At 55.2% G+C, this 25,974-nt stretch overlaps 3 protein-coding genes across 5 annotated transcripts; 2 read left to right on the top strand and 1 right to left on the bottom strand.

Annotated features, from left to right (window-relative positions):
* Nucleotides 1–8,483: 8,483 nt before the first annotated feature.
* Nucleotides 8,484–16,466, top strand: MATK (megakaryocyte-associated tyrosine kinase). Of its 2 annotated transcripts, none has more exons than XM_037165290.2 (13): nt 8,484–8,606; nt 9,852–9,909; nt 10,265–10,378; nt 10,479–10,594; nt 10,676–10,895; nt 11,302–11,395; nt 12,722–12,787; nt 13,999–14,098; nt 14,176–14,260; nt 14,345–14,418; nt 14,555–14,750; nt 15,158–15,244; nt 15,331–16,466. In XM_037165290.2, the coding sequence occupies exons 2-13, from the start codon at nt 9,901–9,903 to the stop codon at nt 15,568–15,570; spliced, it is 1,401 nt and encodes a 466-aa protein (XP_037021185.1). In that variant the 5' UTR covers nt 8,484–8,606; nt 9,852–9,900; the 3' UTR covers nt 15,571–16,466. The 2 variants fall into 2 exon arrangements, with proteins under 2 accessions (XP_037021185.1, XP_037021186.1); XM_037165291.2 differs by lacking the exon at nt 8,484–8,606 and adding an exon at nt 8,710–8,737.
* A 2,415-nt stretch (nt 16,467–18,881) lies between these two features.
* On the top strand, nt 18,882–21,565 carry RAX2 (retina and anterior neural fold homeobox 2). 2 transcript variants are annotated; one of them, XM_037165173.2, is made up of 3 exons: nt 18,882–18,957; nt 19,403–19,624; nt 20,199–21,565. In XM_037165173.2, exons 2-3 carry the CDS (start codon nt 19,421–19,423, stop codon nt 20,535–20,537), a joined length of 543 nt encoding a protein of 180 aa, XP_037021068.1. In that variant the 5' UTR covers nt 18,882–18,957; nt 19,403–19,420; the 3' UTR covers nt 20,538–21,565. The 2 variants fall into 2 exon arrangements, with proteins under 2 accessions (XP_037021068.1, XP_037021067.1); XM_037165172.2 differs by having other exon boundaries at nt 19,403–19,636.
* Nucleotides 21,566–22,989: 1,424 nt separating this feature from the next.
* MRPL54 (mitochondrial ribosomal protein L54) lies at nt 22,990–25,059 on the bottom strand. Its single transcript, XM_037165174.2, has 3 exons — nt 24,895–25,059; nt 23,979–24,144; nt 22,990–23,334 (listed from the first exon to the last, which is right to left on the bottom strand). The coding sequence occupies exons 1-3, from the start codon at nt 25,010–25,012 to the stop codon at nt 23,202–23,204; spliced, it is 417 nt and encodes a 138-aa protein (XP_037021069.1). The 5' UTR covers nt 25,013–25,059; the 3' UTR covers nt 22,990–23,201.
* Nucleotides 25,060–25,974: the final 915 nt, after the last annotated feature.

The raw sequence follows: 25,974 nt of genomic DNA, 5'->3' as shown, positions 1-25,974 counted from the left end.
GCTCACTTTGCCTCCTCGACACTCTGTAAAAGCAGATTAAAACTAGTAGCACCAACCTTACAGAGCAGTGGGGAGAACTTAGTAATAAAATGCAGTTTCAACTCTTGCTGCAGAGAAGGGCTCAGCCTCAGGGCCGTGGGCATGGTGGAGGGCAGTCTCGAGGGCGAGAACTGGTGATTGAAGGAAAAGTCACCCATGGAACAGTGACCCCAGACGCCTTCCCCGTCTCAGCTTCTAGAACGATGGCCATCAGGCCATGAGAAAAGCCCTGCAGATGCAGCTAATGTTTGGGGGATCCCCTACAGTGGCCAACCCCCCAACATCACCTGGGGGGAGCCGCCCCCATGGCAAGGAGCTTCCTGTGGCTCTGTAGCACTCCCCTCATACATGCCAGTCAGTGACCCCCGAGCAGTGTGGCTCAGTCGGTCGGACGTTGCCCCACAAAGTGAAAGGTCTCTGATGCGATTGCTGGTCGGGGCACAAGCCCACTGGCAGGTTCGGTCCCCAGTTGGGATGTGCACAGAAGGCAGCCAAATGGTGTTTCTCTCTCATATCTCTCTCTGCCTCCCTTCCCTTCTGTCTAAAATTAATAAATTAAATCGTTAAAAAAACACATTCATACTAGCCAATGAAGACTACAACCCAAAGAGAGAGACAGAAGTAACGTGGAGGAAAGAGACAACAGAAAACAATTCCAGGAAAGGCCCAGTGCATATTATGTCACCTCCGAGAGCTGACAAGACACAGAAGCCAGGAAGCATGTTTTAAACGGCCTTGTGACCAGGAACAGTCAAAGAAGCAGAGGGAGCCCCTGGAAATTAAAAACCTGGAAGTCAAAAAATGTCAACAGAAGGGTTGGATGGAAAAGAATGAGAAGACAAAAAGAAAAAAAAAATGCAGGCCAGGAAATTGAAAGAGCAATTCAGGAAGTGCCTGCGTGTGACAAAGGAGAGTCCCACAAAGAGAGAGCAGAAGTGGAAGAAGGCATCCTTCAAGAAAGTTCTCTGGGAGGGGAAGACACAACAGGGCCCACTGACTTTAGCACAACGTGTGCAAAGAGACCCCCCAAAACCACACTGCCCACGTGCAGGATGTGGAGAATGAGAAGACTCTGCAAGCTTTCGGGGAGAGAGAGAGAGAGAGAAAAATAAACACAAATGTGTGTGAAGCAGAGGATGAGGAAGCAGGACAGCCTCAGATGTCCAGCTGCCCGAGACGGAAGCTGGAGGACATGAGAGAGATCATCCAGCCCCCGGTGTGCTGTCCTCAGTCAAGCCACCCATCTCACAGGAGAGTGGAAGGCTCAAGGGGTGCACCTCTCAAAACAAGGGCACAAACCAAGAAACTCCCGGGAGCCTGGACTCAAGAAATAGGCGCTCCACCCCAGGAATCCCTGCGTAGTGAAGGCGAGGCCAGGGCCCCCGCGGGGCACAGCCAGTCCGGAGTGGAGAAGTCGTTTCCACTGGGGAGGCTGGGGGTGAAAGGGTCGCAGACACACGGAATCAAGTAACTCCAGGGAAAAAAATAAATCCTAGAACATAAGTGTTTCTTAGTGTACATTGCTCCACGTGAACAATACTTTCATATAACATAAGCACTAAATATTCATTTAGCCAAAAATTGTGCTAAAATTATTGGTAAAGCAATATACCAAAGAGGGCGAATACTCTGCCTTCAAAAGTGGGAAGTCAATGGGCAACATCCAACTGACAAGAGATTTGTAAACTAATTTTTTGAAATATGGAAGCAATACCACAGAAATAGCTAAAAGAAGCAGCAATAGTAGCCCTTTGGGAGTGGAGCATGCATGCTTTGTTTAAAAACAGTTCTATCCCTGGCTGGTGTGGCTCAATGGATTAGGCGCTGGCCTGCAAACCGAAAGGTCCCTGGTTTGATTCTCAGTCCAGGACACAGGCCTGGGTTGTGGGCCAGGCCCCCAGCTGTGCAAGAGGTGACCAGTCGTTGTATCTCTCACACACCAGTGTTTCTGTCCCTTTCTTTCATGCTCCCTTCTCCTCTCCCTAAAAATAAACAAATAAATATTTAAAAACCAGCTCTATAAGCTTAGCAGTCTTAAGTACACAGCAAAACACTACAAAATTGCTATTATTAATTTTGATAAGAAGAAAACACATACACTTGAGGGGCTCACTGCTAAGTCAGGGAGCTTTATATACCACAGTCAAAAGAGCACTAGGGAGCTTGCCGCACGCTCAGGGAGAGGTGCACCCACAAGGTCAAGTAAACTTTCAAGTGTGCCTATTCATAAGAAAATAAAGACAGAGAGACTAAAGGTTAGTAAACTACAGCCCACTTACCATCTGTTTTTATGCATTCTGTGAGCTAAAAATGGTTCTTCACATTTGTAAGTGGCTGGAAAAAATCAAGAACCATGGTATCAGATGGCACGTGGAAAGTACACGGAGTTCAAATTTGAGCATCCATAACAAAGTGTGATTGGAACACAGCACGCCTGTCACAGGCATGTTATCTGTGGGAGCTTTTGCACTACAAAAGCAGAGTTGAGCCACCCAGCGAGAGATCACCGGGCCCTTCCCAAAGAGTGTCTGCCAGCTCTTGAGTTAGAGGGCAAGGGTCTGGAGACAGGATGGAGAGGACCAGGGAGGGGCCTGGGGATGTCTTCTGGCAGACACGTCTTGCCTTGTGGCACCTTGTGGGTCCTCCACTCTCCTTCCTAGACCTTTGCTCTTTCTATGCATTTGTTCTGTGATGGCCTACTATGTGCCAGGCTCTAGAGATAAATGATTGCCCAAACCAGGGCGGCCCCCGCCCTCACTCACAGAGCACACGTTCTTCAAGGGGAGTGAGGCAGGGCAGTGGTTTGGGCCTGGATGTCAGGTGGTCACTAGGGGTGCTCAGAAATGGTCTCCTGGTGGAGTGGAAATGCTGAGAAGGGACCAGCCTTGAGAGGAGCTGAGGAAAGGATGTAACAAGAGAAAACAGCACCTGTAAAGGGCCTGAGGCTGGACTGTGCCTGGAGCAGTCGAGGACCAGAAGTGAGCCAGGGAAGTGAAGGGAGCTGACAGCAGAGAGGTGACAGTGGCTGTGGCCACACCAGGCAGGCAGTGGCCACAGTGAGGACCTTGGATTTCATCCTAAACACAGTGGCAGTGCCATGGGAATGTTGTCCGTCAGAAAGTGACCCGGACCCAGCTCACAAGCCTGCACCTGCAAGCGTGGCCAGGAAATGGTGTGCCTGGCTCCACCCGCAGTGCCAGGAAGGCTGGCTGAGGGGTGTGGGGGGAGAGCAGACATCAAAAGCAGATCACCTCCGGCACCCTTTGCAGGATGCCTGCAGGCCCCCTTTGTTCCACAAGTTGAGAATGATCCAGCCTGCTCTGGTTGCAAAGTTAGTAATGCAGCATTTTTCCTCGAAAGAGTGGAGAGTTCCTCCGAATCCCTGAGTCCCCTGGCAGGGTAGAGAAAGCTAAATTTAAAGATGTGTTAATTGGGACAGTCTGATCTGGCCATGTGCTCCAGCTGAGCCATTCCCACATCTGGCTGCAGCTGCCCTGCCCTGCTTGCCTTCCAGATTCAGAAAGCAAGATTATGGACACATTCTCTTTGGGAGTTTATCATGTGCTCCACACCTTATGATGCACCAGCACATGGGCCCTGGAGCTGGATAGGCCTGGGTTCAAAACCCAGACCACTTACGTCTTGTGACCTACGGTGAGCCTTGGCACTCTCTGAGCCTCAGCTTTCCTATCTGTGAAATGGGCATGAGAGTGCTTGCCTCACAGGTGATAGGCACTGCTCATTCTTTCCCCTCCAATATTCACTGGCTTAAAAAATATGTTCTGCATGTCTACTATGTGACAGGTACTGAGATACAGCAGTGAACACCATCCAAAGTCCCTACACTGGGGAGCTGGTGTTCTACAGAGTACACAGCCAGGAAACAAGATAAACAAGTACGATATATGTTCTGTCAGATCATGGCAGCTCTATGGAGCTACAGGAGGGGATGTGGAGTGTCAGCAGGTTGGAACATTGTGTAGGGTTGCTGCAGTTGCTGGGTAAGTGTCCCAGGCAGAAGGCAGAGCTAATGCAAAGGCCTTGAGGTGGGAGTGAGCCTGAGAGTTCTGAGAAAGTGGAAGCCAGGAGTCCTGCTTCCCTATCTTCTTTAGCCTCTGTTGCAAAGACCACAGCTTTCTTTACTTCTGTATTTGGCTAGAAAAGTCTTTAAATTAAGAGATGTATTGGGAGAAATAGACAAAAAACTGTACTTGAAAAATAACTAAATAAAATTAAAAAAAAAAAAGAGAGATGTACTAACTTCCTGCCAAACTCCTGCCAACTTCTCTACCAGCTTCCTGCTTTCTATTGGCTGGAATGGAGGTGGGATGGCTGGAGCCCCAGCAGTTATCTTCGATCAAGAGGTGGATGTTCCAGTGGTGAACCAGGCAGAGCAGCACCTGCCGGGGCCCTGACACTCCCAGGATTGCCTTTTTCAGACAGCATTCATTTCTGTCTAATTCAAGCCTCCAGCACTTGGTATTCTCCATGCCCTGTAGCCAATCCTAATCTTAACTGATGCATTAATGTAAAGCGCCTGTGACATGACTCCCTTTGTTAATTGCCTACAATGATTTTCATCCATATTTGTAAAGAAGAATAAGAAATATGTCCTGCCGCCCTGGCTGGTGTAGCTCAGTAGATTGAGCATGGTCCTGTGAACCAAAGCGTTGCCAGTTCGATTTCCAGTCAGAGCACATGCCTGGGTCATAGGCGAGGTCCCCAGTAAGGGGCACAAGAGAGGCAACCACACACTGATGTTTCTTTCCCTCTCTTTCTCCTTCCATTCCTCTCTCTCTAAAAATAAATAAATAAAGTCTTAAAGAAAATAAATAAATATGTCCTGCCTTTGAGAAGTTTACTACCCCATTGGAGGAGTCCGCAGGCCTGTACATCTGGTCCCAGTCAGCCATAGGCAAGCAGCCTTGCCTCTCTGAGTGGCAGCTGCTCCAGTCCTGAAAGGAGAGAATTGGGCCCTGGCCAGGTAGCTCAGTTGGTTAGGCTACCCCAATGTGCTAAGGTTGTCCCAATGTGCTAAGGTTGTGGGTACAATCTCTGGCTGGGGCACATACAAAAATCAATCAATCAGTGCATAAATAAATGCAACAACAAATCAATGTTTCTCAAATCAATAAAATTTCTTTAAAAGTTTTCAGAATGAGAGGACTGCCCCCCCCAAATCTCCAGGAGTTTGAAGAGCAGAGGGTTAGGCATATCACAAAAGTCAAAATAGATAAAACATGAAGAACAGGGAGATTTGGGTGAGCAAAAGAAAGGCCTTCAGGTGAAGGACAAGGTGGGTCCCTCCTGGTTCCTCTGTTGCAAGTGACAGAAACCAACACCACCTGATCTAGTAGTGCACAGAAGGCAGATTTATCAGCTCATGGAAGGGACACCCAAGAAATTCATCTCCCTCATCTGACTCCCAGACTCCACATCAGAGAGACTGTCCATTTCAACACCCCACTCCGGACCCATTTTAGTGGTAGGAATTGTTTTGGTCGCAAGTGGCAGAAACCCCCTCCTGAGCAATCAGAAAGCAACAACTGGCTTCCTACATTAGGCCTGGAGTGAACTCCAGGGGTGGCTAAATCCAAGGATTTGAATTCTTCCTGCAAGATTCAGTCTCTCTCTTTCTCGGCTCTGCTTCCTCCAGGTTGGCTCCTTCTCAGGTAGGCTGACGGGTTCAGTCACCAAGGCCAGGCCCCTGCCCCATCACACAGTGAGACGGGACAGCTAGTACCTCCAGCGAGAGACCCTTTCAGGGCATAGAAGTGAGGTCTGGCTCCGAGAAGGGTAGGGGGTGTCTGAAAAGGCTTTGTAAAAGTGAGGCCAGTTGGGAGGGGCACAGGAGCATGAGATGAAGATGCCAGCCCGTGGGGGAAGTGCATTCCGGGCAGAGGACCACAGTGCAAAAGCACACAAACTCCTGCGGTTTGGAGCTGCCAGGCTATTGGGTGCTTGGTGGGAGCAGAAGCAGACGAGGCCACGGAGGTAGCTGGAGCCTGAACATGAAGAGCTCTGGATGTCAGGCTGAGTGTTTTGGGCTCTGTCCTGCAGGCCGTGGGAGCTATGGGAGGATTTAGAGCACGGAGGGACCACAGTCACATTTTCCTCCCTTAGTGACGAAGTGGAAGGTGAATGGTAGCAAGGAGAAAAACTGGAGGCAGCCTGAAGATGAGGGAGGGGGGTGCTGCGTCACCATCCTGCACCAGCTGTGTGGCCCAGGGACGGTCAAAGAATTTCTGGAATCAAATTGACAGGATTGAAATACGGAGGGTGAGGAGCCCGGGACTAGGGAATTCTGGCACCTACTCCAGTGATGTGGCTTCAAGCAAGAGCTGGTGAGTCCCCCAGCTCTTCGCAGCAGGCAGGAGAAACTAGTGTTGCCACCTCTGGGGACTGGAAGACCCATCAAGTCTTTGTAATTCAAAGCCGCCAGTTCTTGGATGCCTCCAGGGATGAGCAGCTTACCTCTTCCATAGTTCTGACCCAAATAAACCATGAACTCAAATCTACCCCTTTAGAATTAGGCACCGCTCGGTGGTGCCTGGAGGGCTTCCTGTACATGGGGCCAGCCCTTTAAAACTCAGCATTTGACGCTGTCTCCTTAAGTCTCTCCTTTCCCTGTCTCAACACCTTTGCTCCCTCTGATCATGGGACAAGGACCCCCGAAGGTCCTGGGCAGGATGCAGGTTTACTCAGACACTGAGTACCCATCCACAGAGGGAGAAAGCCGGCCCCATCTTCCTGTCTCTCTGACTGCATCCAAGAGAGTCCCCCGGGTGCCAGGGCATCTTAAATTCTTAGATGTCAGCTCCTGCTGGGGCTGAGGCCACAGCAGGCTCTGGTGAGAACCTAACGATGCTGTGAGCTTCCACTTTGGCTATCTTCAGGTCCAATTCCTATTTCTGGCAAGCGAACATGGTTTGCCATGTGTGATGGGACTTCATCACCTGGTGGAATGCCAACTGCAGAATCCCAGCCCCATGCTGGCGAGTGGGAGGGCGGGGGGGGGCGTCCCACAGGTCCCTGGAGGAGCTGTTCTGAGACTCCTGGGACTCTCAGGGGGTTGGTGGAGCACAGGGGGCCCTTCCTCAGCAGGAATGTCCCCAGAGGACCCTCTGTGCACACACTACCACCACTGATAAATCACACCGCCAGGCAGGAAAGGGCTACTCTCCCAGCCTCTCTCCTGGCCCACCTCTCTTGCTGGGGACAACCTCGCTGCCGGTTGGAGGGTTCCCTTCTGGAACTTTCCCCACCAATGTACTCTCTCCTCCTCTCCTATATAACAAAACTGGGATCATGCCGTTTGCACTGTGTCCCACCCTGGTGGCGGTGGTTTTCAACAGCTGTGGATTTTGTCACCTTAATACACAGTTCCCTGGTTTTTGTCATATCATATTCCACAATATGGATATTCTGTGATTCTAAGAACTGGGCCACTGTTCCCCGAAATCCTGTGGTGCTTTGGAAGCATAGCCCCTAAACCTTTTGGGGTAGCAGAAGGTCAATACAAGACCGATGCCGTCTGGGCACCTTGGTTCATTGCCCTCCCCAGGTCAGCTTCCTCGTTGACCAAGTGGATCCCTGCGTTAGAAGGATCGGTAAGGGAGGCCACGGAGGTCTCGTGTGGACACCTCCAGTTCCACATGATCCTTTCCTGGGGCTGGGGCTGGGGCTGAGGGGCTGGTGCCCAGTGCCCTGGCCATCCAGGGCTCATCCAGCTGTCCTCTGAGGAGGACAGTGCTGCCTGGCCCTACAGCGGATGAAAGGGAGGCCAAGTGAGGGGCAGTCCTGCCCAGGGCACAGCTGGGTTAACCCTGCGTCAGGCCCCACATTTACTTTCTAACAGAAGGCTGCTCCACCTGGAGACCTTCAGCTCCACAGGATTTATTCCTGGGAGCCCCAGCTTTCCCTTAATGATGATGATGATGATACTGACACAGAGGTGAACATTTTGGGGGTGCTTTCTCTGCACCAGGCACCAACAGCCCTCTACAGCAACAGGTGATTAGTTAAATGAGTCCCCGTTGGCAGAGCAGGTGAACGAGGGCGTTGGAATGCCGAGTCAGAGGGTCCACTGTGTTGCCTGAGCTCTGCGGCTTGCTTACCTCCCCGACAGGCAGCTCACTCGCGCACCCCCCTTTCCTCGCATGCTGCGGCACCTGCTCCACGCTCCAAGGCCTCTGCTTCTCAGGATGGGCAGGGGGCCGTGTGCTCGCCCCGAGGCTCCAGGCCAGGAAGCGGCAAGAAACCCCTGAGAACCTCCGGTTCCCCACCCGGGAGGGCCGGGAACTGCGGAGGCGGGGCAGGGAGGGGCTGGCGGCAGCGCGCAGAGCACACCGCAGTGCGACCGGCGCTAGGACCCGCGAGGGCCTTCAGGCCGCGGCGTCTCCTGCTTCCCCCACCCCAACACCACCCCCCCCCCCCGCCCAAAATGAGGAAACGGAGGAACTTGCTCCAAGTTGTGCAGACGGGGCAGCCTCGGGGTGCGCAGCCAGGGCGCGGGGGCCCTCCTGGGGGCGGGTGCGGAGCGCGGCCCGGAGACGCCCCCTGAACAGGTAAGCGGGCAGTGGGGATGTGGGGAGAGATCGCGGGGCGTGGAGAACCGGAGGGCTCCGGGGAGGCTCAGGCTTGCGTGAGAGGAACTGGTGTGCGCTGAAGTATATGCGTCCGGGACGCGTGGCGGCGGGTATGAGGCTGGGGTGGGGACTGTTAGAGGCTTTCAGGCGCGGGTGGGGGGTATTTTCCTGGGTGGGAGGTGTGCACGTCTGCGAGTGCCTGGGTGTGTGTACTCGCGCGTACACGTGGAGGGATGTGCGCGTGTGACCGAGATGCGTGTGCCCGGCCCTGCATGTAGCTCTTCGTGTCTGGGTGGTCCAGCGTATGGCGCCCAGGTGTTCAAATGTGCTTCTGTATGTGTTGGGATGGGGGTGGACAGATAGGTTTCCAGATGTCTGAGCATCTGTGTGTGTGTACACACTTGTAGACGCGTGTGCACACCTATCTCTAGGGGGACGTGCCTTTGCTTGCATACCTGCGTGCCTGTGGGTACCTGTGTCCACCTGTGTCCAAGTCCCATGTGTTTCTCTGTGTGCTCGTGTGTACATGGATCAGTATGTGTGTGCGTACATGTAGGGCTGGGAATTTATAAGGACGCACACCGAAGGGGCAGAGACTCACCCCGGAACAAGTCCCACTGCCCAGCCACCTGTGGTGGGGTCAGTGGGGATGTGGGGGTGGAAAAGTCCCCGCCCAAGCAGCAATGGGGGTCTCGTGTGTCCGTCCTCTGGTGGGGTGGGGTGAGGGGGGAAGGTTCAGCTAGCCAGCCAGATGAGCACAGCAGGGCGGCACCGTCCCACCGCAGGGCCAGAGTTTCTTGGGGATGACCTTGAGTCATTCTGTATTCGTCTTGCTCCTGCCTACTCACCAAAAAGAGGAAGAACAAGGCTTGATTAGGTGGCACCAAGCTCCCCATTCACCATGTGGGCTACTGGGGCCTGAGCCAGGTGTCCCCCTCCCCAGCCTGTGACCACTTGCTCTGTGTCCCTTTCTGTCCTCAGTTTCCCTTGGGGAACAGCGGTGGGGCTGGGCTCCGTGGTTTTCTCACTGATGTTTCATGGCTTTGAAGGAACTCCCCGGGGAAAGGCCACCTTCCCAAAGGGCCTGGAGAACCAGTGTCTGGGACTCCCCCTGGGGCTGCCCCTGGCTCTTGCCTCCGCCTGGCCTGGGCTGGTGGTGGTGGTGATGGCCCCAGGGCTCTGGCTTGGCCTGAATCTCCAGCTGGTCTCTGCCTCCCCCCCCAGGTGAGCCCTCGTGTTCTCCACGCCGGGCACCCCTGCCCATCCAGCCAGGATGCCCACAGTGAGTACCTCCAGCCTGGGTTCCTGGGTCCTTGGCCCTTCCTCAGCTCAGTCCACACCCACAGGGCCTGGGCTCCATGGGTGGGGGGTGTGTAATTCTCTGACCCAGGTCCCCTTTAGCTGGTGTCTTCCAGTCTTTCTCTGTCACTCGGTGTTGGATCTCTTTCACCTTTTTTTCCTGACCTGTTTGAGTGTGTTCTGTTTGTGACCAATGTATCCCTGCTGGCTGCTCCCTTCCTTGTCTTCTCTCCTCTTCTCCACCTTCCTTGTGTTTTCTCTGTCTGTCCAATCTCTCTCTGGGGGAGGGCACCTCCTTCATGCCTCCTTTGGCCCTCTCCCCCATGCCTCCCACCCAGAGGCGCTGGGCCCCAGGCACCCAATGCATCACCAAGTGTGAGCACACGCGCCCAAAGCCTGGAGAGCTGGCCTTCCGCAAGGGCGACGTGGTCACCATCCTGGAGGCTTGTGAGGTGAGCTGTGACCTGAGGGCCTAGGTGTGTTTGGGGATGGGACTCTTCCAGGAATAACCCGCCCTCCCACCATACTGACCCCTGGCTCCCTCCCTGGCAGAGCAAGAGCTGGTATCGAGCCAAGCACCACACCAGTGGGCAGGAGGGGCTGTTGGCGGCTGGCGCGCTTCGGGAACGCGAAGCCCTCTCAGCTGACTCCAAACTCAGCCTCATGCCGTGCGTTGTGGGGTGAGCACTGAGATGGGGGTTCAGGAGGGCTTGGCCAGCTGGGCCCAACCCACCCTCCTGCCACTGCAGGTGGTTCCATGGGAAGATCTCGGGCCACGAAGCGGTGCAGCTGCTGCAGCCGCCGGAGGATGGGCTGTTCCTGGTGCGCGAGTCAGTGCGGCATCCTGGCGACTACGTGCTGTGCGTGAGCTTCCTGCAAGAAGTGTTCCACTACCGCGTACTGCACCGCGACGGCCACCTGACCATAGATGAGGCCATCTGCTTTTGCAACCTCATGGATATGGTGGAGGTGCACCTAGACCCTGGACCCTGGAGCTGCTTGTCCCCCAGGCCCCACCCCATCCCAGCTGTAATGACATAGGGACCCACAGGGCCACAGGCTCCCCACTGCGGAAAAGGAGCTGGTCCCCATGGACCACCCACCATAGAGCTGGTCGGAGCCCTCCAGGTCCCACCTGCAAGGACTGGGTAGCTCCTCCAGGGACCTCCAAGTTGACAGCAATCCAGAGGTGGCCCCCATCCTTTCCCATTCTCAGGGAAACCAGCCCAATGCATCCTGAGGGAACCAAACCCCTCTCCTTACAAGCTCATGTCCACCTCATCCAGAGCCCACCCCCAGGAAGGGGACAAGATGCGAGGGTGCCCCTGCTTAAAGGGGTCCGACTCACAGCCACTCTGCCCACCCTACCCTGCAGCATTACAGCAAGGACAAGGGGGCCATCTGCACGAAACTCGGGAAACCCAAGAGGAAGCAGGGGACCAAATCGGCAGAGGAGGAGCTGGCCAAGGGTAGGCGTCTGCGCCCTCTCTGCCCACATTTGCCCCACCCAAGGAGGGAGCGCCCAGGCCTTGGCACAGGGCCGAGGCCACAGCACCTGTGCCTGGCACAGTGCCTGGCGCTGTAGTGGAAGGCCCAGGCAGCCCCTGGGTCAGGCAGGGGACACCCATAGATGCCAATCAGCCCCAAATTGAGTGGATTGCCACACCTGCTGCTTCTCCCTTGTCCCCACCATCTGCCCTGTCCCCTGAGCTGGAAACCTGGCCAAACCTCGAACCTCGAACCCCCACCCTCCCACATCCCTTCATGCTGCCTTCCAGCCTGGCCTCAGACCCTCCCGTCAGACCACCTCCTTCCAGGGGGGCAGTTCCCCTTCCTCCTGACCCTGCTCCTGTGCCCCCAGAGGCAACCTGCTACCTGAAAACCCCCCACATTGCTACCCTGCATTAAGAAGAAAGACCCTGCAGCTCCGATGCCTTCCAGAACTTCCCCTTGTGGCTGAGAACTTCTTTCCTTCCGTATCTACACGGTCCCTCCTCCATTCACAAACCCCCCTGGTTGTGACTCATTTCCTCTAATGTGTCCAGTCTGTTGTGTATTCTGTTCATTTCACCCGAAAGGCTTTTCCCGCCTCCTCGTAGTGAAGTCATCAGTACTGAAGTCCTGAAGCAAAGGTCCCCAACCTTAGCCATCCCCACAGTCTTTTGAACCTGATGATTCTGGCTGTCTCTTTGGAAGCATGTGTTCGTCCTGGGAAAACCTGGACACCTTGGGGATGGCACCTGGGTGGAGGCCAGCGTCACCTTGCCTGACTGTGCCTAAGGGTTCCTGATTTAGAAAGGGAAGAGGCCTCCAGAGCCTGCTAGAGGGGAAGGCGGGGCAGAACACTGGCCTGCTTGAGACAGGGGGTCAGGGAGGCCGAGCAGATTATGACATACATAGAGTACTGGAAATTTTCTAAAGATTCCAGGAGGTTTACTGATCTCTATGTCTGGGTTTTTTTTTTTTTTTTTTTTCTGTGTGTATGTCCCTGGGAGGCCAGAGGTAAAGCATTGTAAAAGGAAGAGCCCTCGGGGAATTGGAGGGACGCAGTCTCCAGGTAGAAGAGACACACAGCCCCTAAGGGTAGGCTGTGTTGCCTTCCACCGGATGATAACCGGTCTGAGGAGCGAGGTGCCTCAGACATGCCCTTGGACTGTGGCTGGGAACAGCGGCCTCCAAATGTGTGCCCGCAGCTGGGTGCTGTGGGAGACACCACCTGGTCTCTCCAGGTGGTACCCTGGATGGGAGGGGCTGGGAAAGCCTGTTACCCCTCTGACCAGGTCTTTGCCTCGCAGCTGGCTGGTTACTGAACCTGCAGTATTTGACCTTGGGAGCACAGATCGGAGAGGGGGAGTTTGGAGGTGAGTGGGGGCGTACGCTGGGGACGGCTGAAGGAGGTGGGGCGTTCAGGATTTGGAACCACTGAGATGAATTCACATTCACATTTAATACCTACTTGCTGGGCGGCTGAAGACAAACCATTCCACTCTCTGAGTCTCAGTTTCCTGCTCTGGGAAAGGGGTTGACAACAGCTGTCATGAGGAGCGAATTAACTCAGGTGGGCGTCCAGCCGACGTGAGTCCCTCACACTTTAGGCTCTTGCACATACTGGTCTCTGCTTGGAATGCCATTTCCTAAAATCATTATTCTGGAAGGTTCTGGGGCTCAGATCTGCTGTCTTTCTCTGTAAGGGGCCAAAGTGCAAATATTTTTGGCCTTATAGGCCAGTCTGTCACGTCACTCAGTTGTGTGTGTAACAGAAAAGCAGCCACAGGCAACTGGGAAACCAATGGGCGTGGCTTCATGGCAACAGAACTTTATCAGTGGGCACCAGGTTTTGTATTTTCTATAATTTTCATGTGTCATGAAATAACATTCTTTTGATTTATTTTAGATTTTATTTGTTTATTTTTAGAGAGAGGGGAAGGGAGGGAGAAAGAAAAGAAGAGAAACATCAATGTGTGGTTGCCTCTCACACGGCCCCCACTGGGGACCTGGCCCACACCCAGGCATGTGCCCTGACTGGGAATCAAACTGGTGACCCTTTGGTTCATAGGACAGTATTCCATCCCCTGAGCCACACCAGCCAGGGAGCTTTTGATTTTTTTTAAAAAGCCATTTAAGAATATAAAACCACCCTGCCGGGTAGCTCATTTCTTTGGAGCATCGTACCGTACACCAAAGGGCTGAAGGTTCCATTCCCAGTCAGGGCACATACCTAGGTCGCAGGTTCAAGCCTTGGTTGGGGCACATATGGGAGGTAGCCAATTGATGTTTCTCTCCCTTCCTCTCTCTCTTAAACCCTCAGGTGAGAATTTTAAAAAAAAAAGTAAAAATCACTCTGAGCTCATGGGCCTTGCCAAAAAACATGATTGGACTGGATTTGGCCCTAGACCAGAGTTTATAGACCCCTAGATTTTCTTTGATCAGGGGTTTGGAGCTTGTATGGGCAAGGGGGTTTCCAGGGCTGGGGGACACAGGCCTGGAGCTAGTGTACATGGGGGTGTGAGTGGGTATGTCCCCGTGACTGTCCCCATCTCTGCTGCGTCCTGGTCCGCATCCCACCCCGCAGCGGTCCTGCAGGGCGAGTACCTGGGCCAGAAGGTGGCCGTGAAGAACATCAAGTGCGATGTGACGGCCCAGGCCTTCCTGGATGAGACAGCAGTCATGACGTGAGTCCTTGGTGGGGGTCAGCAGCACTGGGGCGGGAGGTTCTGGCTGTGCCTTCACCCCCACCTGTCCCCCGCAGGAAGATGCAGCATAAGAACCTGGTGCGTCTGCTGGGTGTGATTCTGCACCAGGGGCTCTACATCGTCATGGAGCATGTGAGCAAGGTATGGTGGGGCTGGGGTGCAGGCAGGGCCTGGGGGGCCGCCAAGAAGCCTCAAACCCTAGTCCCATGTCCCCCACTGCCGCAGGGCAACCTGGTGAACTTTCTACGGACTCGGGGCCGGGCCCTTGTGAACACCCCACAGCTTCTGCAGTTTTCCCTGTGAGTACGGCCCTTGGAGGGCAGGGAGGAAACTTTCCAAGGTCAAGGGGAAACCAAGGCACAGAGCAAAAAGGAGTCTGGCCTTGGGAGTTTTTGACCTGGCCACCGGAGCCCCTGTGCCCCTCCCCCTCCCCAGGCACGTGGCCGAGGGCATGGAGTACCTGGAGAGCAAGAAGCTGGTGCATCGAGACCTTGCTGCCCGTAACATCCTCATTTCTGAGGACCTGGTGGCCAAGGTCAGCGACTTTGGCCTGGCAAAAGCTGAGCGGAAGGGGCTAGACTCCAGCCGGCTGCCAGTCAAGTGGACGGCGCCCGAGGCGCTCAAACATGGGGTGAGTGCCCCTCTGTCCCCAGGGACCTTGGAGCCTCAGCTCCACTGTGTGATCCTGGGCATGTGTCTTGGCCTCTCTGAACCTCCAAAGGAAATGGCTCTGCCTCCCCAGTGAGTACTTGGCCCGTAGTTGTTCTTTTTGGTGCCCATCTTCTCTCTCCTGTGTGTGACCCTGTCTGGGCCTCAGTTCCCCCATTTCTGGACTGAGTGCTGAGGGCAAGAATAGCCGACCTCCTTCCTTCCATGAGTCTGAGCTCCACCCAGTCGAGGGGGCACAGACTTGGGGGTTGGAGTCTGCTAGGAAGGGACCAGAGTGAAGGACAATCCAGGGGGGACTTTCTGGAGGAATCAGGGACTGGAGCCGAAACCCTGAAGGGTCCCTCCTTACCCTGGTCTTGGGCCCCACAGAAATTCTCCAGCAAGTCCGATGTCTGGAGTTTCGGGGTGCTGCTCTGGGAGGTCTTCTCGTATGGCCGTGCTCCATACCCCAAGATGGTGAGCATGGTCTGGGTGGGGGAGGCACTGCGTCTGGGACGGTGGTGCTGAACCCCAGCCCTCACTGGTGTGCTCTCTGCCCACAGTCGCTGAAGGAGGTGACAGAGGCTGTGGAGAAGGGGTATCGCATGGAACCCCCAGAGGACTGCCCGGGCGCTGTCCACACGCTCATGAACAGCTGCTGGGAGGCGGAGCCCACCCGCCGGCCACCTTTTCGAAAACTGGCTGAGAAGCTGGCCCGGGAGCTGCGCAGCGTGGGTGCCACTGGCCATGTTGAAAGGCAGGATGCTGATGGCCCCACCTTGCCCTGTGGCCAAGAGTCTTGACACTGCCTGGTGGGCCACGGGCCCCAGAAGATCAAGAGAGTAGGGGGCTCAGGGTGGGGACACAGGCAGGCCTAAGGAGGGTCAGGGCCAGCAAGCTGCCCACCTGGCTCACAGCACAAAGCAGGCCCTCCTGGGGGGCTTAGGGCAGTCCCTGGCCACCACAGACCTGGGGAGAAGGATTAGTACATCGATAAAGACTGGTCCCAAGAACTGTGGGCATCTGAGTCTCTCTCTGCGACCCCCAACACCCTCTCAGCCAGGGGGTGCACACTGTCCTCCATCATCCAGTTCTGGACAGTCCACCTGCCAGTCGTCTGCCCAGCCGCAACCCAGTGGCAGCCACTGTGGGGATGCAGACCCATGGAATGGAGCGGAGACTCCAGGCCAGGGGCCACAGCCATCTGTGCACCCACTGCCATCACCCACAGGTCCCCACTTTGGTCCACTGTGGGTGCCACATTCAATCCTCAAAGTTTCAACCTCTGGGTGGGTGCCCAACCCTTGGGGTCCCAGACACAAAGGACTATGGGAGACTTGTCCCTCAGAGCAGGTGCACTGGAGCCCAGGGAGGCTCTGCCGCTGCAGCTGTGTCCCTGTGGGGGATGTTCCAGTGTGGCCACCACATTCTCCAGCTGTCACAGCCCAACAGCCTGACCCAGTGACTCCAGAGGAGACTCAAGAAAAGCCAGCTGAGCTCTGACCAAGTGATTCACTTGGTTGGAGCATCATCTTCTGCACCAAAAGCTTATGGGTTCGATCCCTGGTCAGTACATAAGGGAGGCAGCCAATGGGTGTTTCTCACAGCGGTGTTTCCCTCTGCCTTTCTCTTTCAAAAAAAAGGTCAACGCACATATCTTCGAGTGAGGATTAAAAAAATAAAAGCCCCCTGAACAGCCTGTTCCAAGGCTCCTCCCCTCTTGTCCAATTGGGTGAGGGGGGCTGGGCTCTGGGCTTGCTGCCAGGTTTGAATTCCCACTTGCCCCCTAGCTGTGTGGCCCGGGGGGCAGCCTCAGGCAAACCAGTGGGGCTGGTTCCCCTACTTGGGCTCACGGATCTCCTCTACTATCAGGCACCTTGGTGAGGCGGGATGGGGGGTGGAAGGGCCCAGAGAGGGGAGTAAGTGAGGGGCCAAGTGCAGAGCTGGTGCTGTGACTCAGCCACCCCATCTCAGTCCATAGTGTTCTCCTGGCAGCCTCCAGAGTGTCTGGAGGGGGTCTTGGGCCAGGCTGGATGCTGTCGTTTAAGGAACGACAGGGCCTCCCAAGCTGGGGAGGGGACACCAGGCCTGAGCACACCCTATCACCTCTGCTGACCCACCCTGCCTGAAATGGCCCTGAGCTAGACAAATGCCCAAAGGTCACAGTGACCTCCTGAAGCCTGACCCACATCCTGGCCTCAGTTTTCCCACAGCACCTGAAGGGGTTCAGTGATTCCTTCTGGGGGAGAAACTGGAGGCTGGAGCAGCAGTGGCCTGCGTGTGTGCATACACACACAGCCGCCCTGCCGACTGATAGAGCCGGAGGGGCCGCCTGTCTTTGGGTCCGGCCCCATCCTGCCCCTAATCCGGCCCTCTAAGCTGACACAGCGTCTGCACCTTCAGCCACATCCTGCTAAATCTTGAAAGCCTCCTGCACCTGACTCAGATCCCTCCTCGCCTGTGGCTTCTTAACTGGTGGGGCCAATTAGCTAATTGGGGCCTGAGAACTGAGCAGCTTTTTAACGTTTTGAAGGGATGAAGTAATTAGGGGAATTACCTGCCTGCCCCTTAGGCCTGGCTGGCTCCCCCTGGCCACAGAGCCCAAAGCGTGCCTTATAGTTGGGGTAGTTGCGGCCTGCAAGGAACCAGGAAGCACTAGCCGCCCCTCCAGCCTGGGCTCAGGACATCTGCGGCCTCCCCAGCCTCCTGACCCCACCCCGCCCTCACAGGACAGTGGGGCTCCAGCTGGCCCCTCCTCTATAGCGGCCGGTTCCTCAGGGGTCTGGGCCTTCTCTGGGTGTATGTGCATGTGTGCGCGTGCGCGTGCCTGCCACTGTCTCTGTCTCTTTCTCCATGTGTGTCTCTCTCCCTGCAAAGCCAACCTTCCAGAAGGATCTATCTCTACTTTCTCTTGGACTTGTTCCCCAGGCCATCTGAGGACCTGTGTCTCCCCCACCTGGACAATCTCCCTGCATTAAATCCAGCAACCTGTTTTCGGGCCTCACTTTGGCCCCCCAGCCCCAGCCCCTTCCTCTTGATTTTCAGAGCACCCCGACTGAGCCACCAGGCTTCTTGGATTGGGGGGTTGGCAAACCAGTCTGAGTCTTCCCTTAGATCCTGTTCCAACTCTTGGGCCACCACCTCTGTGACAGTCCCATCATCCACCTGTCCCCAAAACAGGGACAACTCCTCCCTCCTCCCTGAATCCCCCCAATTGATTTCCTGCCCCCACTCCTCACCATGCCCTCTGCCCTAGCTCTTGCCCCCTTCCCGCCTCCCATCTCACTCACAACAAGTTCTCATCCAAAATGCCACCGGACTGTGCCCCTTCCCTGCCCCACAACCTCCCATGGTTCCCTAGCACCTTCCCCTTCATACCCGAATCTTGTCCAGAACTTGCAGCCTCACCCTCTGTCCCTCATTCCGATCACTTTCCTTAAACGAGCAGCTCCACCTTCGATGCCCTTCCCTCCCTGCTCCGGGTTTTCTTATTGGACCTCTGATCACCAAACACTGCATTTTACCCACATAGCTGCTGACTGTCCCCCCAGCCAGGACATCAGCTCCCAGATTTGTGTTTTGTTCACTGGTATATGTTAAGTGCTCAGTAAATGTTCATTCATACCTCAAAACTCAGCTAAAATGCCCTCTCTGCCATGCCCCGTTCGGTGTCCAGAGAAGCCAACTAAGATTGCCTTCACCTCTCAGGCTGACACCCAGCCCCGCTGACATCTGTGACCCTGAGAGGGTCTTTTGTGCCCCTCACTGATTAAAGCAACCACAGGCCTTCACCGAGCACCCTCTGCACCCACCACTGAGCAGTGCCTTCCTTTCGTCACCTCGTTGAGCCCCAGTGAGAGCCCCACAGGACAGGTTCCAGTGTCCCTGTTTTACAGCCAGGGACATAGGCCCGGAGACAGGGAGGCCCTTGTTGGCATCCTACTGCAGGGTGGGGGTGTGGGGGGAGGACCCAGGTCAACAGTACCCCCTTAACCCCCAGCCCTCAGCCTGCTTGGCCCTCCCTCAGGGGCTCAGGGCAGCCACTTGAGAGAGGCCACCTCAATTAATCACCTTGTGTTAATCCTCCCCCACCCGACCCCACCCCCTCGGGGCTGGCTGGGCCAGGCCACTGGGCCAGCTGAGGTGGAAGCCCCGTGGATACCTGGGCTGAAGAGGGGCTGCTAGGAGCGGTAAGCGTTGGGCAGGTGGGCAAAATGAGCCTCGGGTGGGGGCTGTAGGTGCAGAGAGCCCACTAGGGCTGAGGACTTGGTGGTAAGGAAGCATTACATGGGAGCAGTGTCCCAGCCTGCTTTCCTAGACCCAGAGGGAGACAATCAGAAAGACGGAGATGTGGGGAGAGAGTGGCAGTCAGCAGCTCCAGAGGGAAAGAGAAAATAGAGGCTGGGGGACAGAGACACAGGAAAGAATCAGAGAAGGGGGTGGAGACAGGGAGATAGAAAATGAGATAATCCGAAATCAACAGAGAGAGACTGGGGGAGGCAGAATGAATGCAGGATGTCAGGAGGGAAAAGCCCCTTCACATCTTACCCTGGACCCAGCAGGCTCCCCTGCCCTCCCCAGCTGACAGTCCCTCCTGCTGTCCTACCACCATCTGTCCTGCTGCTGTGCTGCCAGGTGGAGGTGAGGGGAGCCATGTTCCTGAGCCCTGGCGAGGGGCCCGTGGCTGAGAGTGGGGGGCCAGCACCCTGTGAGGAGACCCCCAAGAAGAAGCACCGCAGGAACCGTACCACTTTCACCACCTACCAGCTGCACCAGCTGGAGCGGGCATTCGAGGCCTCCCACTACCCCGACATTTACAGCCGTGAGGAGCTGGCAGCCAAGGTGCACCTGCCGGAGGTGCGTGTGCAGGTAAGGGCGCCCCTCAATGACTTAGGCAGGAAGCCAGAGCTAGATAGGGACCTTCCCAGTGCCTGGGTAGAAGAGAAACTGGGAAGCCACCTGGAGGAGGGGATGTGGGGCTGGGGCTGTGACTTCTGAATAGGAGTTTGCCAGCAAGAAAGAGTGTGTTTCTAGGCATCCAAACAGCATGTGCAAGGGTGTGCAGGGTCACAGTAGAGGGGCTTCCACTGAGCTGGGTGAGAGATGGGTGGAAGGAGAGGCAGAAAATGAAGGGGAGAAGGAACCTGTGAGAGGATTCGACAGCCAAGCTGAGTGACTTGCACTTCATGATGAAGGCCAGGAAAGATCAGGGAGGAGGCTAAGGGGGCCCAGGAGGCCAAGGGGACTGGTTAAAGAAAATGACGAGGTGAATTAGATTCAGGAAAGACTTAGAGGCTGATGTGATGGGGGCCATGAGGCAGGGGTTCTTCTCACAAAATGGGGGAATAACACGTCGGCACTGCAGCAGGCGGGAGTCAGCTCCGACAGCAGGCAGAGCCCTGAGCTGAGAGCACCCTCTTGCTACTTCCAGGTGTGGTTCCAGAACCGTCGGGCCAAGTGGCGGCGTCAGGAGCGTCTGGAGACTGGCTCAGGGGCTGTGGCAGCCCCAAGGCTTCCTGACACCCCAGCACTGCCGTTCGCCTGCCCTCCAGCCATGCCACTACCCCTGGAGTCCTGGCTGGGCCCTGGGCCGCCCGCCAGGCCAGGCCTCACTCATCTCCTGGGCCCGACCCCGGGCCTGCAGGCGTCCTTTGGGCCTCATGCCCTTGGCTCGGCTTTCATGGAAGGCTTCACCCTGGAGGAGGCGTCTTTGCGGCTGCTGGCCAGGGAGCACGCACAGGCCCTGGACAGGGCCTGGCCACCAGCCTGAGCCCGGTGCCTACACAGCTCTCCCTCTTTGGCCTGTCCCAAGGGCCTGGGATGATAGATATAGGCCAGGATACTGATGAGGAAAGAGACTACCCATCCCCACTCTCCCTGTCCGTGGCCACCCATGGCAGGTCCCCACCCGACCTTACCCTGCCTTGCAGGGAGACTGGGACCCAATCTTGGAAAGGAGGTGACCATAGGATTCCCAGACCAAGGGGTGTGGGGCCCTCGGTGGCCTTGGGGGTTTCTGCCATCCTGGGACCTCGGTGCCCCCATCTATCAAATGGGGGTAGGTGGGTGGGTAGATCTGTAGGCTCTGGGACTGTAAGACTGTAACTGGGAGCCACCAGGACCTTAATTCTGGGAGTCAGTAAGTCTAAGTCCCTGCTAATCTTTCACCAGCAGAGCTGCCCAGCTCTCAAGGCCTCCCTCTCTGGGAAATAACGGCAGAGCAGCTCCAGTCCAGCTGCTTCCTCTCGAGCTGTGCTCCCAGCCAGAGTCCATCAGGTGAGACAGGCACGGCCACCAGCCCCATTTTACAGGAAGGTAACCTGAGGCCCAGAGATGGAAAGTCAGTTTCCTGAGGCCAAAAAGCCAGTAGGGCATGGAGCTGTTTTTTCACACTCACTGACTGACCCCATTACACCAGGCGCAGCTGGGTCCCTGCTGGCTCTGGCAGCAGTTGGACCCAGGCCAGGGCTAACAGGGGACCAGGCAGACGCTAGGTGAATACTGTCTGTCCCTGCTCCCTCCATGTGTCAAAGCGTGGCTTATGTCCCCAATGACCAGAGACTGTCACATCTCCAGCCCAGAGAGGGTGGTACAGGGCCTTTGGTGGCAAGGCCAGCACTTATTCTGTCCAACCCAATCCATTCATTCGTCCCTCCGTCTAGCCAGTAAGCAATAGGGACACAACAGTAAATAAAACCGACAAAAATCCCTGCCCTAATGGAGCTGCCGCTGCAGTGGGAGAGACACGATGCAAAATTTAAAAAATAAATAAAATATAAAATACCAGCTGGTGGTAAATGCCAGGGAGAATGACACAGGGGAGAGCAACCGTGAGTGTGTGGCAGGTGATGCAGTTGTGTGGGGGTCAAGGAGCCCTCGGGGACCTGGAGGAGGCAAAGGAGGGAGCTGTGGGCACCTGAAGAGGGGTGGCCAGGCAACAGGCGTGGCAGGTACAAAAGCCCTGGGGAAGGACCCTGCCAGCGGAGTTGGAGGGACACCGGGGAGCCCGTGGGCAGAATGTGACCCAGGATGGCTATGAAATTGGCCCAATGCAAAAGCATAAATTTACTTAATTTTTTTGTTGTTGTTCATCAGTTTTGATTAGTGTTTGTGTATTTAATGTGCAGCCCAAGACAACTCTTCTTATTCCAGTGTGGTCCAGAGAAGCCAAAAGGTTGGGCGCCCCTGGGTAGAGCGAGGGAGGGGAGAGAGGGAGGGGAACGCAGTGAGGGCATGGGGGCAGGTCAGGAAGGGCCTGTGGTGGTTACAACTTTGGTTTTCACCCTGAGTGTCGTGGGAGGGCTGAGAGGTGACACCTGGCTGGCCACCTGGGACCAGACAGAATTAGCTGTGGGGACCCCACTCTGGCCAGCCAGTGAGCATACGGACCCAGGGGCCTGGAGGGTGGTGCCTGACCCCTACCCCAATCTCTCCAGTTGGTGCCTGCAAGGGCTGGGGTGACCTTATAGGCACTGCTTGGTGGGTCCCCACCCCAGCCTCTTCCAATGGTAGGCACTGGCCTTGTTCCTGGGATCCTCAAGACCCCTCCCTCATGGCCAGGCAGGGTGGGCGTCAGGACCACCTAGAGCTGGGGTTCTCCCTGGGGCTGTGGATCATGTTCGTGGTGCCCCATGTATGCTCCAGGGTATGTTTTCTGGTGAGACCTTGGGTGGACAGGATGGTTGATAGGCCCATGTTCCCGGGCTCAATGAGGGTAAGTCCAATGACCTTGGGAAGAAGGAAAGGGAAGTTCCTTCCATCTGGCTTGGCTTGCTGGTGCAGGAGGTGTCAGCCAGGAGCCCAGCAGCCAACCCCTGCCCTAGAGTACTACCTACTGGAGGCCAAAAGGACTCAGAGATAGAGAGAGCCACACAGTTGAGTACTGAAGCATCTGGATCCCACCATGCCTGAAGGAAGCCCTACCACTAGACATTTCAGTTCCTAAAACTTGCAGATTCTGTTCTGCTTAACACAGCTTCAGTCAGATTTGAGTAAAAAAACCTCCCCCTTGAGAGCTGGAGGCCTCTTGGGCAGTGCTAGGAGGAATTCCAGGAATCAGGGCAAGATCCCCATTGAGGCCTGGGGGTGAAGATGGACCGACAGGAGCCCAGCCAATCGCCAGGAACAACTGTGTCTGAGGAGGTGCCTACCTTCCTGCCACCCACCCCACTTCACTCTGACCCAACATCAGACAACACCCAATGACACATAGGACCTGCCAATGACAACCCTAAGAGGTCTTTATTGGTCCCCAGGACCCTGATCCAGCCTCACTATGAAGGCCACGCAGAATGCAGGTAAGGGAAAGTCTGTTTTCTCCAGGAAAATAGTCTTCTGTGGGGCAGGATGCAGGGGGGTGTCGTGCCCCTCTGAAGTCCTCCTCTAGGGCCTGTCGAGGTCCTTGGCAGGTCAGGGTGCTCTGGCCCTGCCTCTACTAAAACTTTCGGTTCTTGCTCAGCCGGTTGTGGCGCCAGATGTTTTGTTTTCGCAGCAGCCGCCAGTACTCCCGGGTCTCGGGGTCCAGTTCCTCCAGCTTCTTCGGGGGGCCCACATTCATCTGGAACAGCCTGATGGGGCATGGGCAGGAATCAGAACTTCCCATCAGCCCTCTGTAACTGCCAGGTACTTCGGGCAGAGGCAAGCAGAGGCACCGGCAGGACTGGGTCTGGGGGGCTGAATGATCTCAGGGTGGTCCCTCACTTTCCCCAGGCCAGGTATCTGCTATGGAGCAGGGGAACACTCCCATCTCAGTAGTGCTGATGTCTGAGATGGGCAGACACCAAGCCTTCTCCTGCCCCCTGGCCACTGTGCACGCTGTGGGCCTGTAACCCCTCCCCTCCCACTCAACTTTTTGCATCTTCCCCAGCTTTAAGGATTAGCACATGTCAATGGCTTCCATGTCCTGCTAATGCTCTCAGGGCTGAAAGCAAAATCCAAATTCCTGCAGCCCCCAGGCTCTACCAGGACTGGACTCTATGACCTTCCTGTCTAATCTACCCCTACTATCCACCTCATTCCCTAAAAACTGGGTTTAGTCCTACCCCAGGCCCTTTGCACTAGCTATTCCCTCTGCCACTGAAGCTCCTTTCACCCACTCAGGCTCATGCATCACCTCCTCAGAGAAATCCTCCTAGAAACCTCATATTTGACCAACCAGGCTCTTCCTCACCCCATGACTGGTTTTCCCCCCTCTCCAGCCTGGCCCACTCACCACTCAGGGTACTCAGCATCCGGCTTCAGGACTACGTCCTGGCCTTCCTTGTAAATGTTGACGCCCATGGCATGAGTAGTAAGCCGCACAGGGTCTGTGCACACCTCTGGGTCTTTCAGGGCATCACTGACCACACCGCCTTTGCCGCCTTTGCTCCCCTTAATGACTGGGGAGCAGGGATAGAGTTAGTTCAGCTTGGTTCAGCCTTCCAGAAGCCGACCTTCCTTTCCTGCCCCCTGCCTCTCAGGGTGGCCCCAGGCCCTGGCTGGCCTCTGTCTACTGCACTCAAAGGACTCTAAGTTGGAGGTGACTACTGCATTAAACACCACTGATGTTGAGTGACGGAGTCACTCTTTTTCAATTCTATTCTCTTTCTGTTTACCTCACAGAGAAGGTGCTATGTTTCCAAGACCTAACATTTATTTGTCAATTCTCTCTTTTCAACAAAGATCAGGCAAGGCTGTAGCCAGCTTAGATTCAAATAACCTTCTTTTGGTTTTGCTTAAGTGGTTAATACTTAGATGTGCCCCACGGCATCCTTAAATTTCTGGTGACTTGCCAAAGTTGCGCAGTGACCTAAGGGCAGAAATAGGATCGGGATGCAAGTTCCTGAACTACCCTCACCCACCCCAAAACAAACCCACGCCTGCGCAGTGAAGTGCGTTTGCTCCACGTAACCTATACGCACGTCACTGGTCACTCAGCTAGAGGCTGACGCCTGCGCACTGACTCCGATCGCGCCCGAAGTTAGGTCCTTCAAACTGCGCCTGCATGTAAAACTTAACTGTATGCCTCTTTACGCTTGCGCCTGGACTCTAAGAACCTCCTCCTCAACCAGCGCCTGTCAGCGCCTGCGCAATACAAACTACCTAATGTCTTCACTCTTCCCACCCTGGTCCCTCTTCGCCCAGCTCACCCGGTTTCTTGGCATAATTCCGTAGAAAGAGTCTTCCTCGAGCTGCAGGGTCCGGGAGCTTCCGAGTCCTGCAGCCGGCGCAGGCCCGGATAGCCCCGAATAAGCTTCTGGCCGCCATGACGTACGCCCGCTGCCTACACGTACACGTTTTCAGCGCCGGGGGCCTTAGGGGCCTAAGGGTTCTTGAGAGACAGAAGCTCCTAGGGGTTCCTGGGAAATGTAGTACTTCAGGTTTAGGCCAGGCTTAGGCTTACATTGTGACATATAAAGCTTTTATAGGTATAACAGTTACTGTATGAAGCGACTTTACAAGGGTGTTTCATTGACTTCTTGCCTTCAGTGAGTTTTTTTTTTTAAGATTATTTATTTATTTATTAACAGGGGGAAAGGGAGGGAGGAAGACATCAACATGTGATTGCGACTCTCTTGGCCCCAACTGGGGACCTGGCCCACCACCCAGGCATGTGCCCCAACTGGGAATGGAACGGGTGACCCTTTGGTTTGCAGGCTGGTGCTCAGTCCACTGAGCCACACCAGCCAGGGCTAGTTATTTACTTTGAAGACCACACATTATGCATTCCTGATTCTATCCAATGTGCAATTACTCAAAGCCTAGAAGTTAATAGAACCTCAAACCTTTTAGTTACTCAAACCTAAAAGTTATTACAAAGCTAACACTTTTTAGACTCATATTCCACCCCAATTGCTAAGCCCTTTAGTGGCTTGATTTTGCTTAATTCTCACAATTATGAGGTATTATCCCTAGTATATCCCTCCAATTACAAGTTTATAATGGAAGGAACCAAGGCTCAGGGAGGAAACGTTAAGCCAAGACGCGCCATCCAACCTCCCTACAATAAGCCAAACTGGGAGTCCGTGTCCTTGCTCTGCTTCTGTTATCCCGCAGTGGAAAGAGGCCATCTATCATTCTCCCTTAGTATTTCCCAGTCCCATATCCTCCCATTTGCCATTCCTTGGAATAACTACCACAGCCTTGGGAGACTGGAAGTGATTATTAGTCCCATTTTGCATTTAAGGAAACAGGCCCAGAGGCCAGTCCAGACTCCCACGCAGCGTATA

Source organism: Artibeus jamaicensis, unplaced genomic scaffold (assembly GCF_021234435.1).
Source record: "Artibeus jamaicensis isolate MK-2021 breed Jamaican fruit bat unplaced genomic scaffold, CSHL_Jam_final scaffold_537, whole genome shotgun sequence".
NCBI lineage: Eukaryota > Metazoa > Chordata > Mammalia > Chiroptera > Phyllostomidae > Artibeus > Artibeus jamaicensis.
This window is presented reverse-complemented; position numbering and strand designations above follow the sequence as displayed.

Excerpts from the sequence above, each read along its gene's own strand:
- MATK (XM_037165290.2), top strand. Across the intron at positions 12,788-13,998 it reads CGGAGAGGGGGAGTTTGGAG|CGGTCCTGCAGGGCGAGTAC; the intron begins GTGAGTGGGGGC and ends CCCACCCCGCAG. Across the intron at positions 14,099-14,175 it reads GATGAGACAGCAGTCATGAC|GAAGATGCAGCATAAGAACC; the intron begins GTGAGTCCTTGG and ends TGTCCCCCGCAG.
- RAX2 (XM_037165172.2), top strand. The coding sequence starts at position 19,421 with ATGTTCCTGAGCCCTGGCGAGGGGCCCGTGGCTGAGAGTGGGGGGCCA. Across the intron at positions 19,637-20,198 it reads TGCCGGAGGTGCGTGTGCAG|GTGTGGTTCCAGAACCGTCG; the intron begins GTAAGGGCGCCC and ends TGCTACTTCCAG.
- MRPL54 (XM_037165174.2), bottom strand. The coding sequence starts at position 25,012 with ATGGCGGCCAGAAGCTTATTCGGGGCTATCCGGGCCTGCGCCGGCTGC. Across the intron at positions 24,145-24,894 it reads GAATTATGCCAAGAAACCGG|TCATTAAGGGGAGCAAAGGC; the intron begins GTGAGCTGGGCG and ends CCTGCTCCCCAG. Across the intron at positions 23,335-23,978 it reads GATGCTGAGTACCCTGAGTG|GCTGTTCCAGATGAATGTGG; the intron begins GTGAGTGGGCCA and ends ATGCCCCATCAG.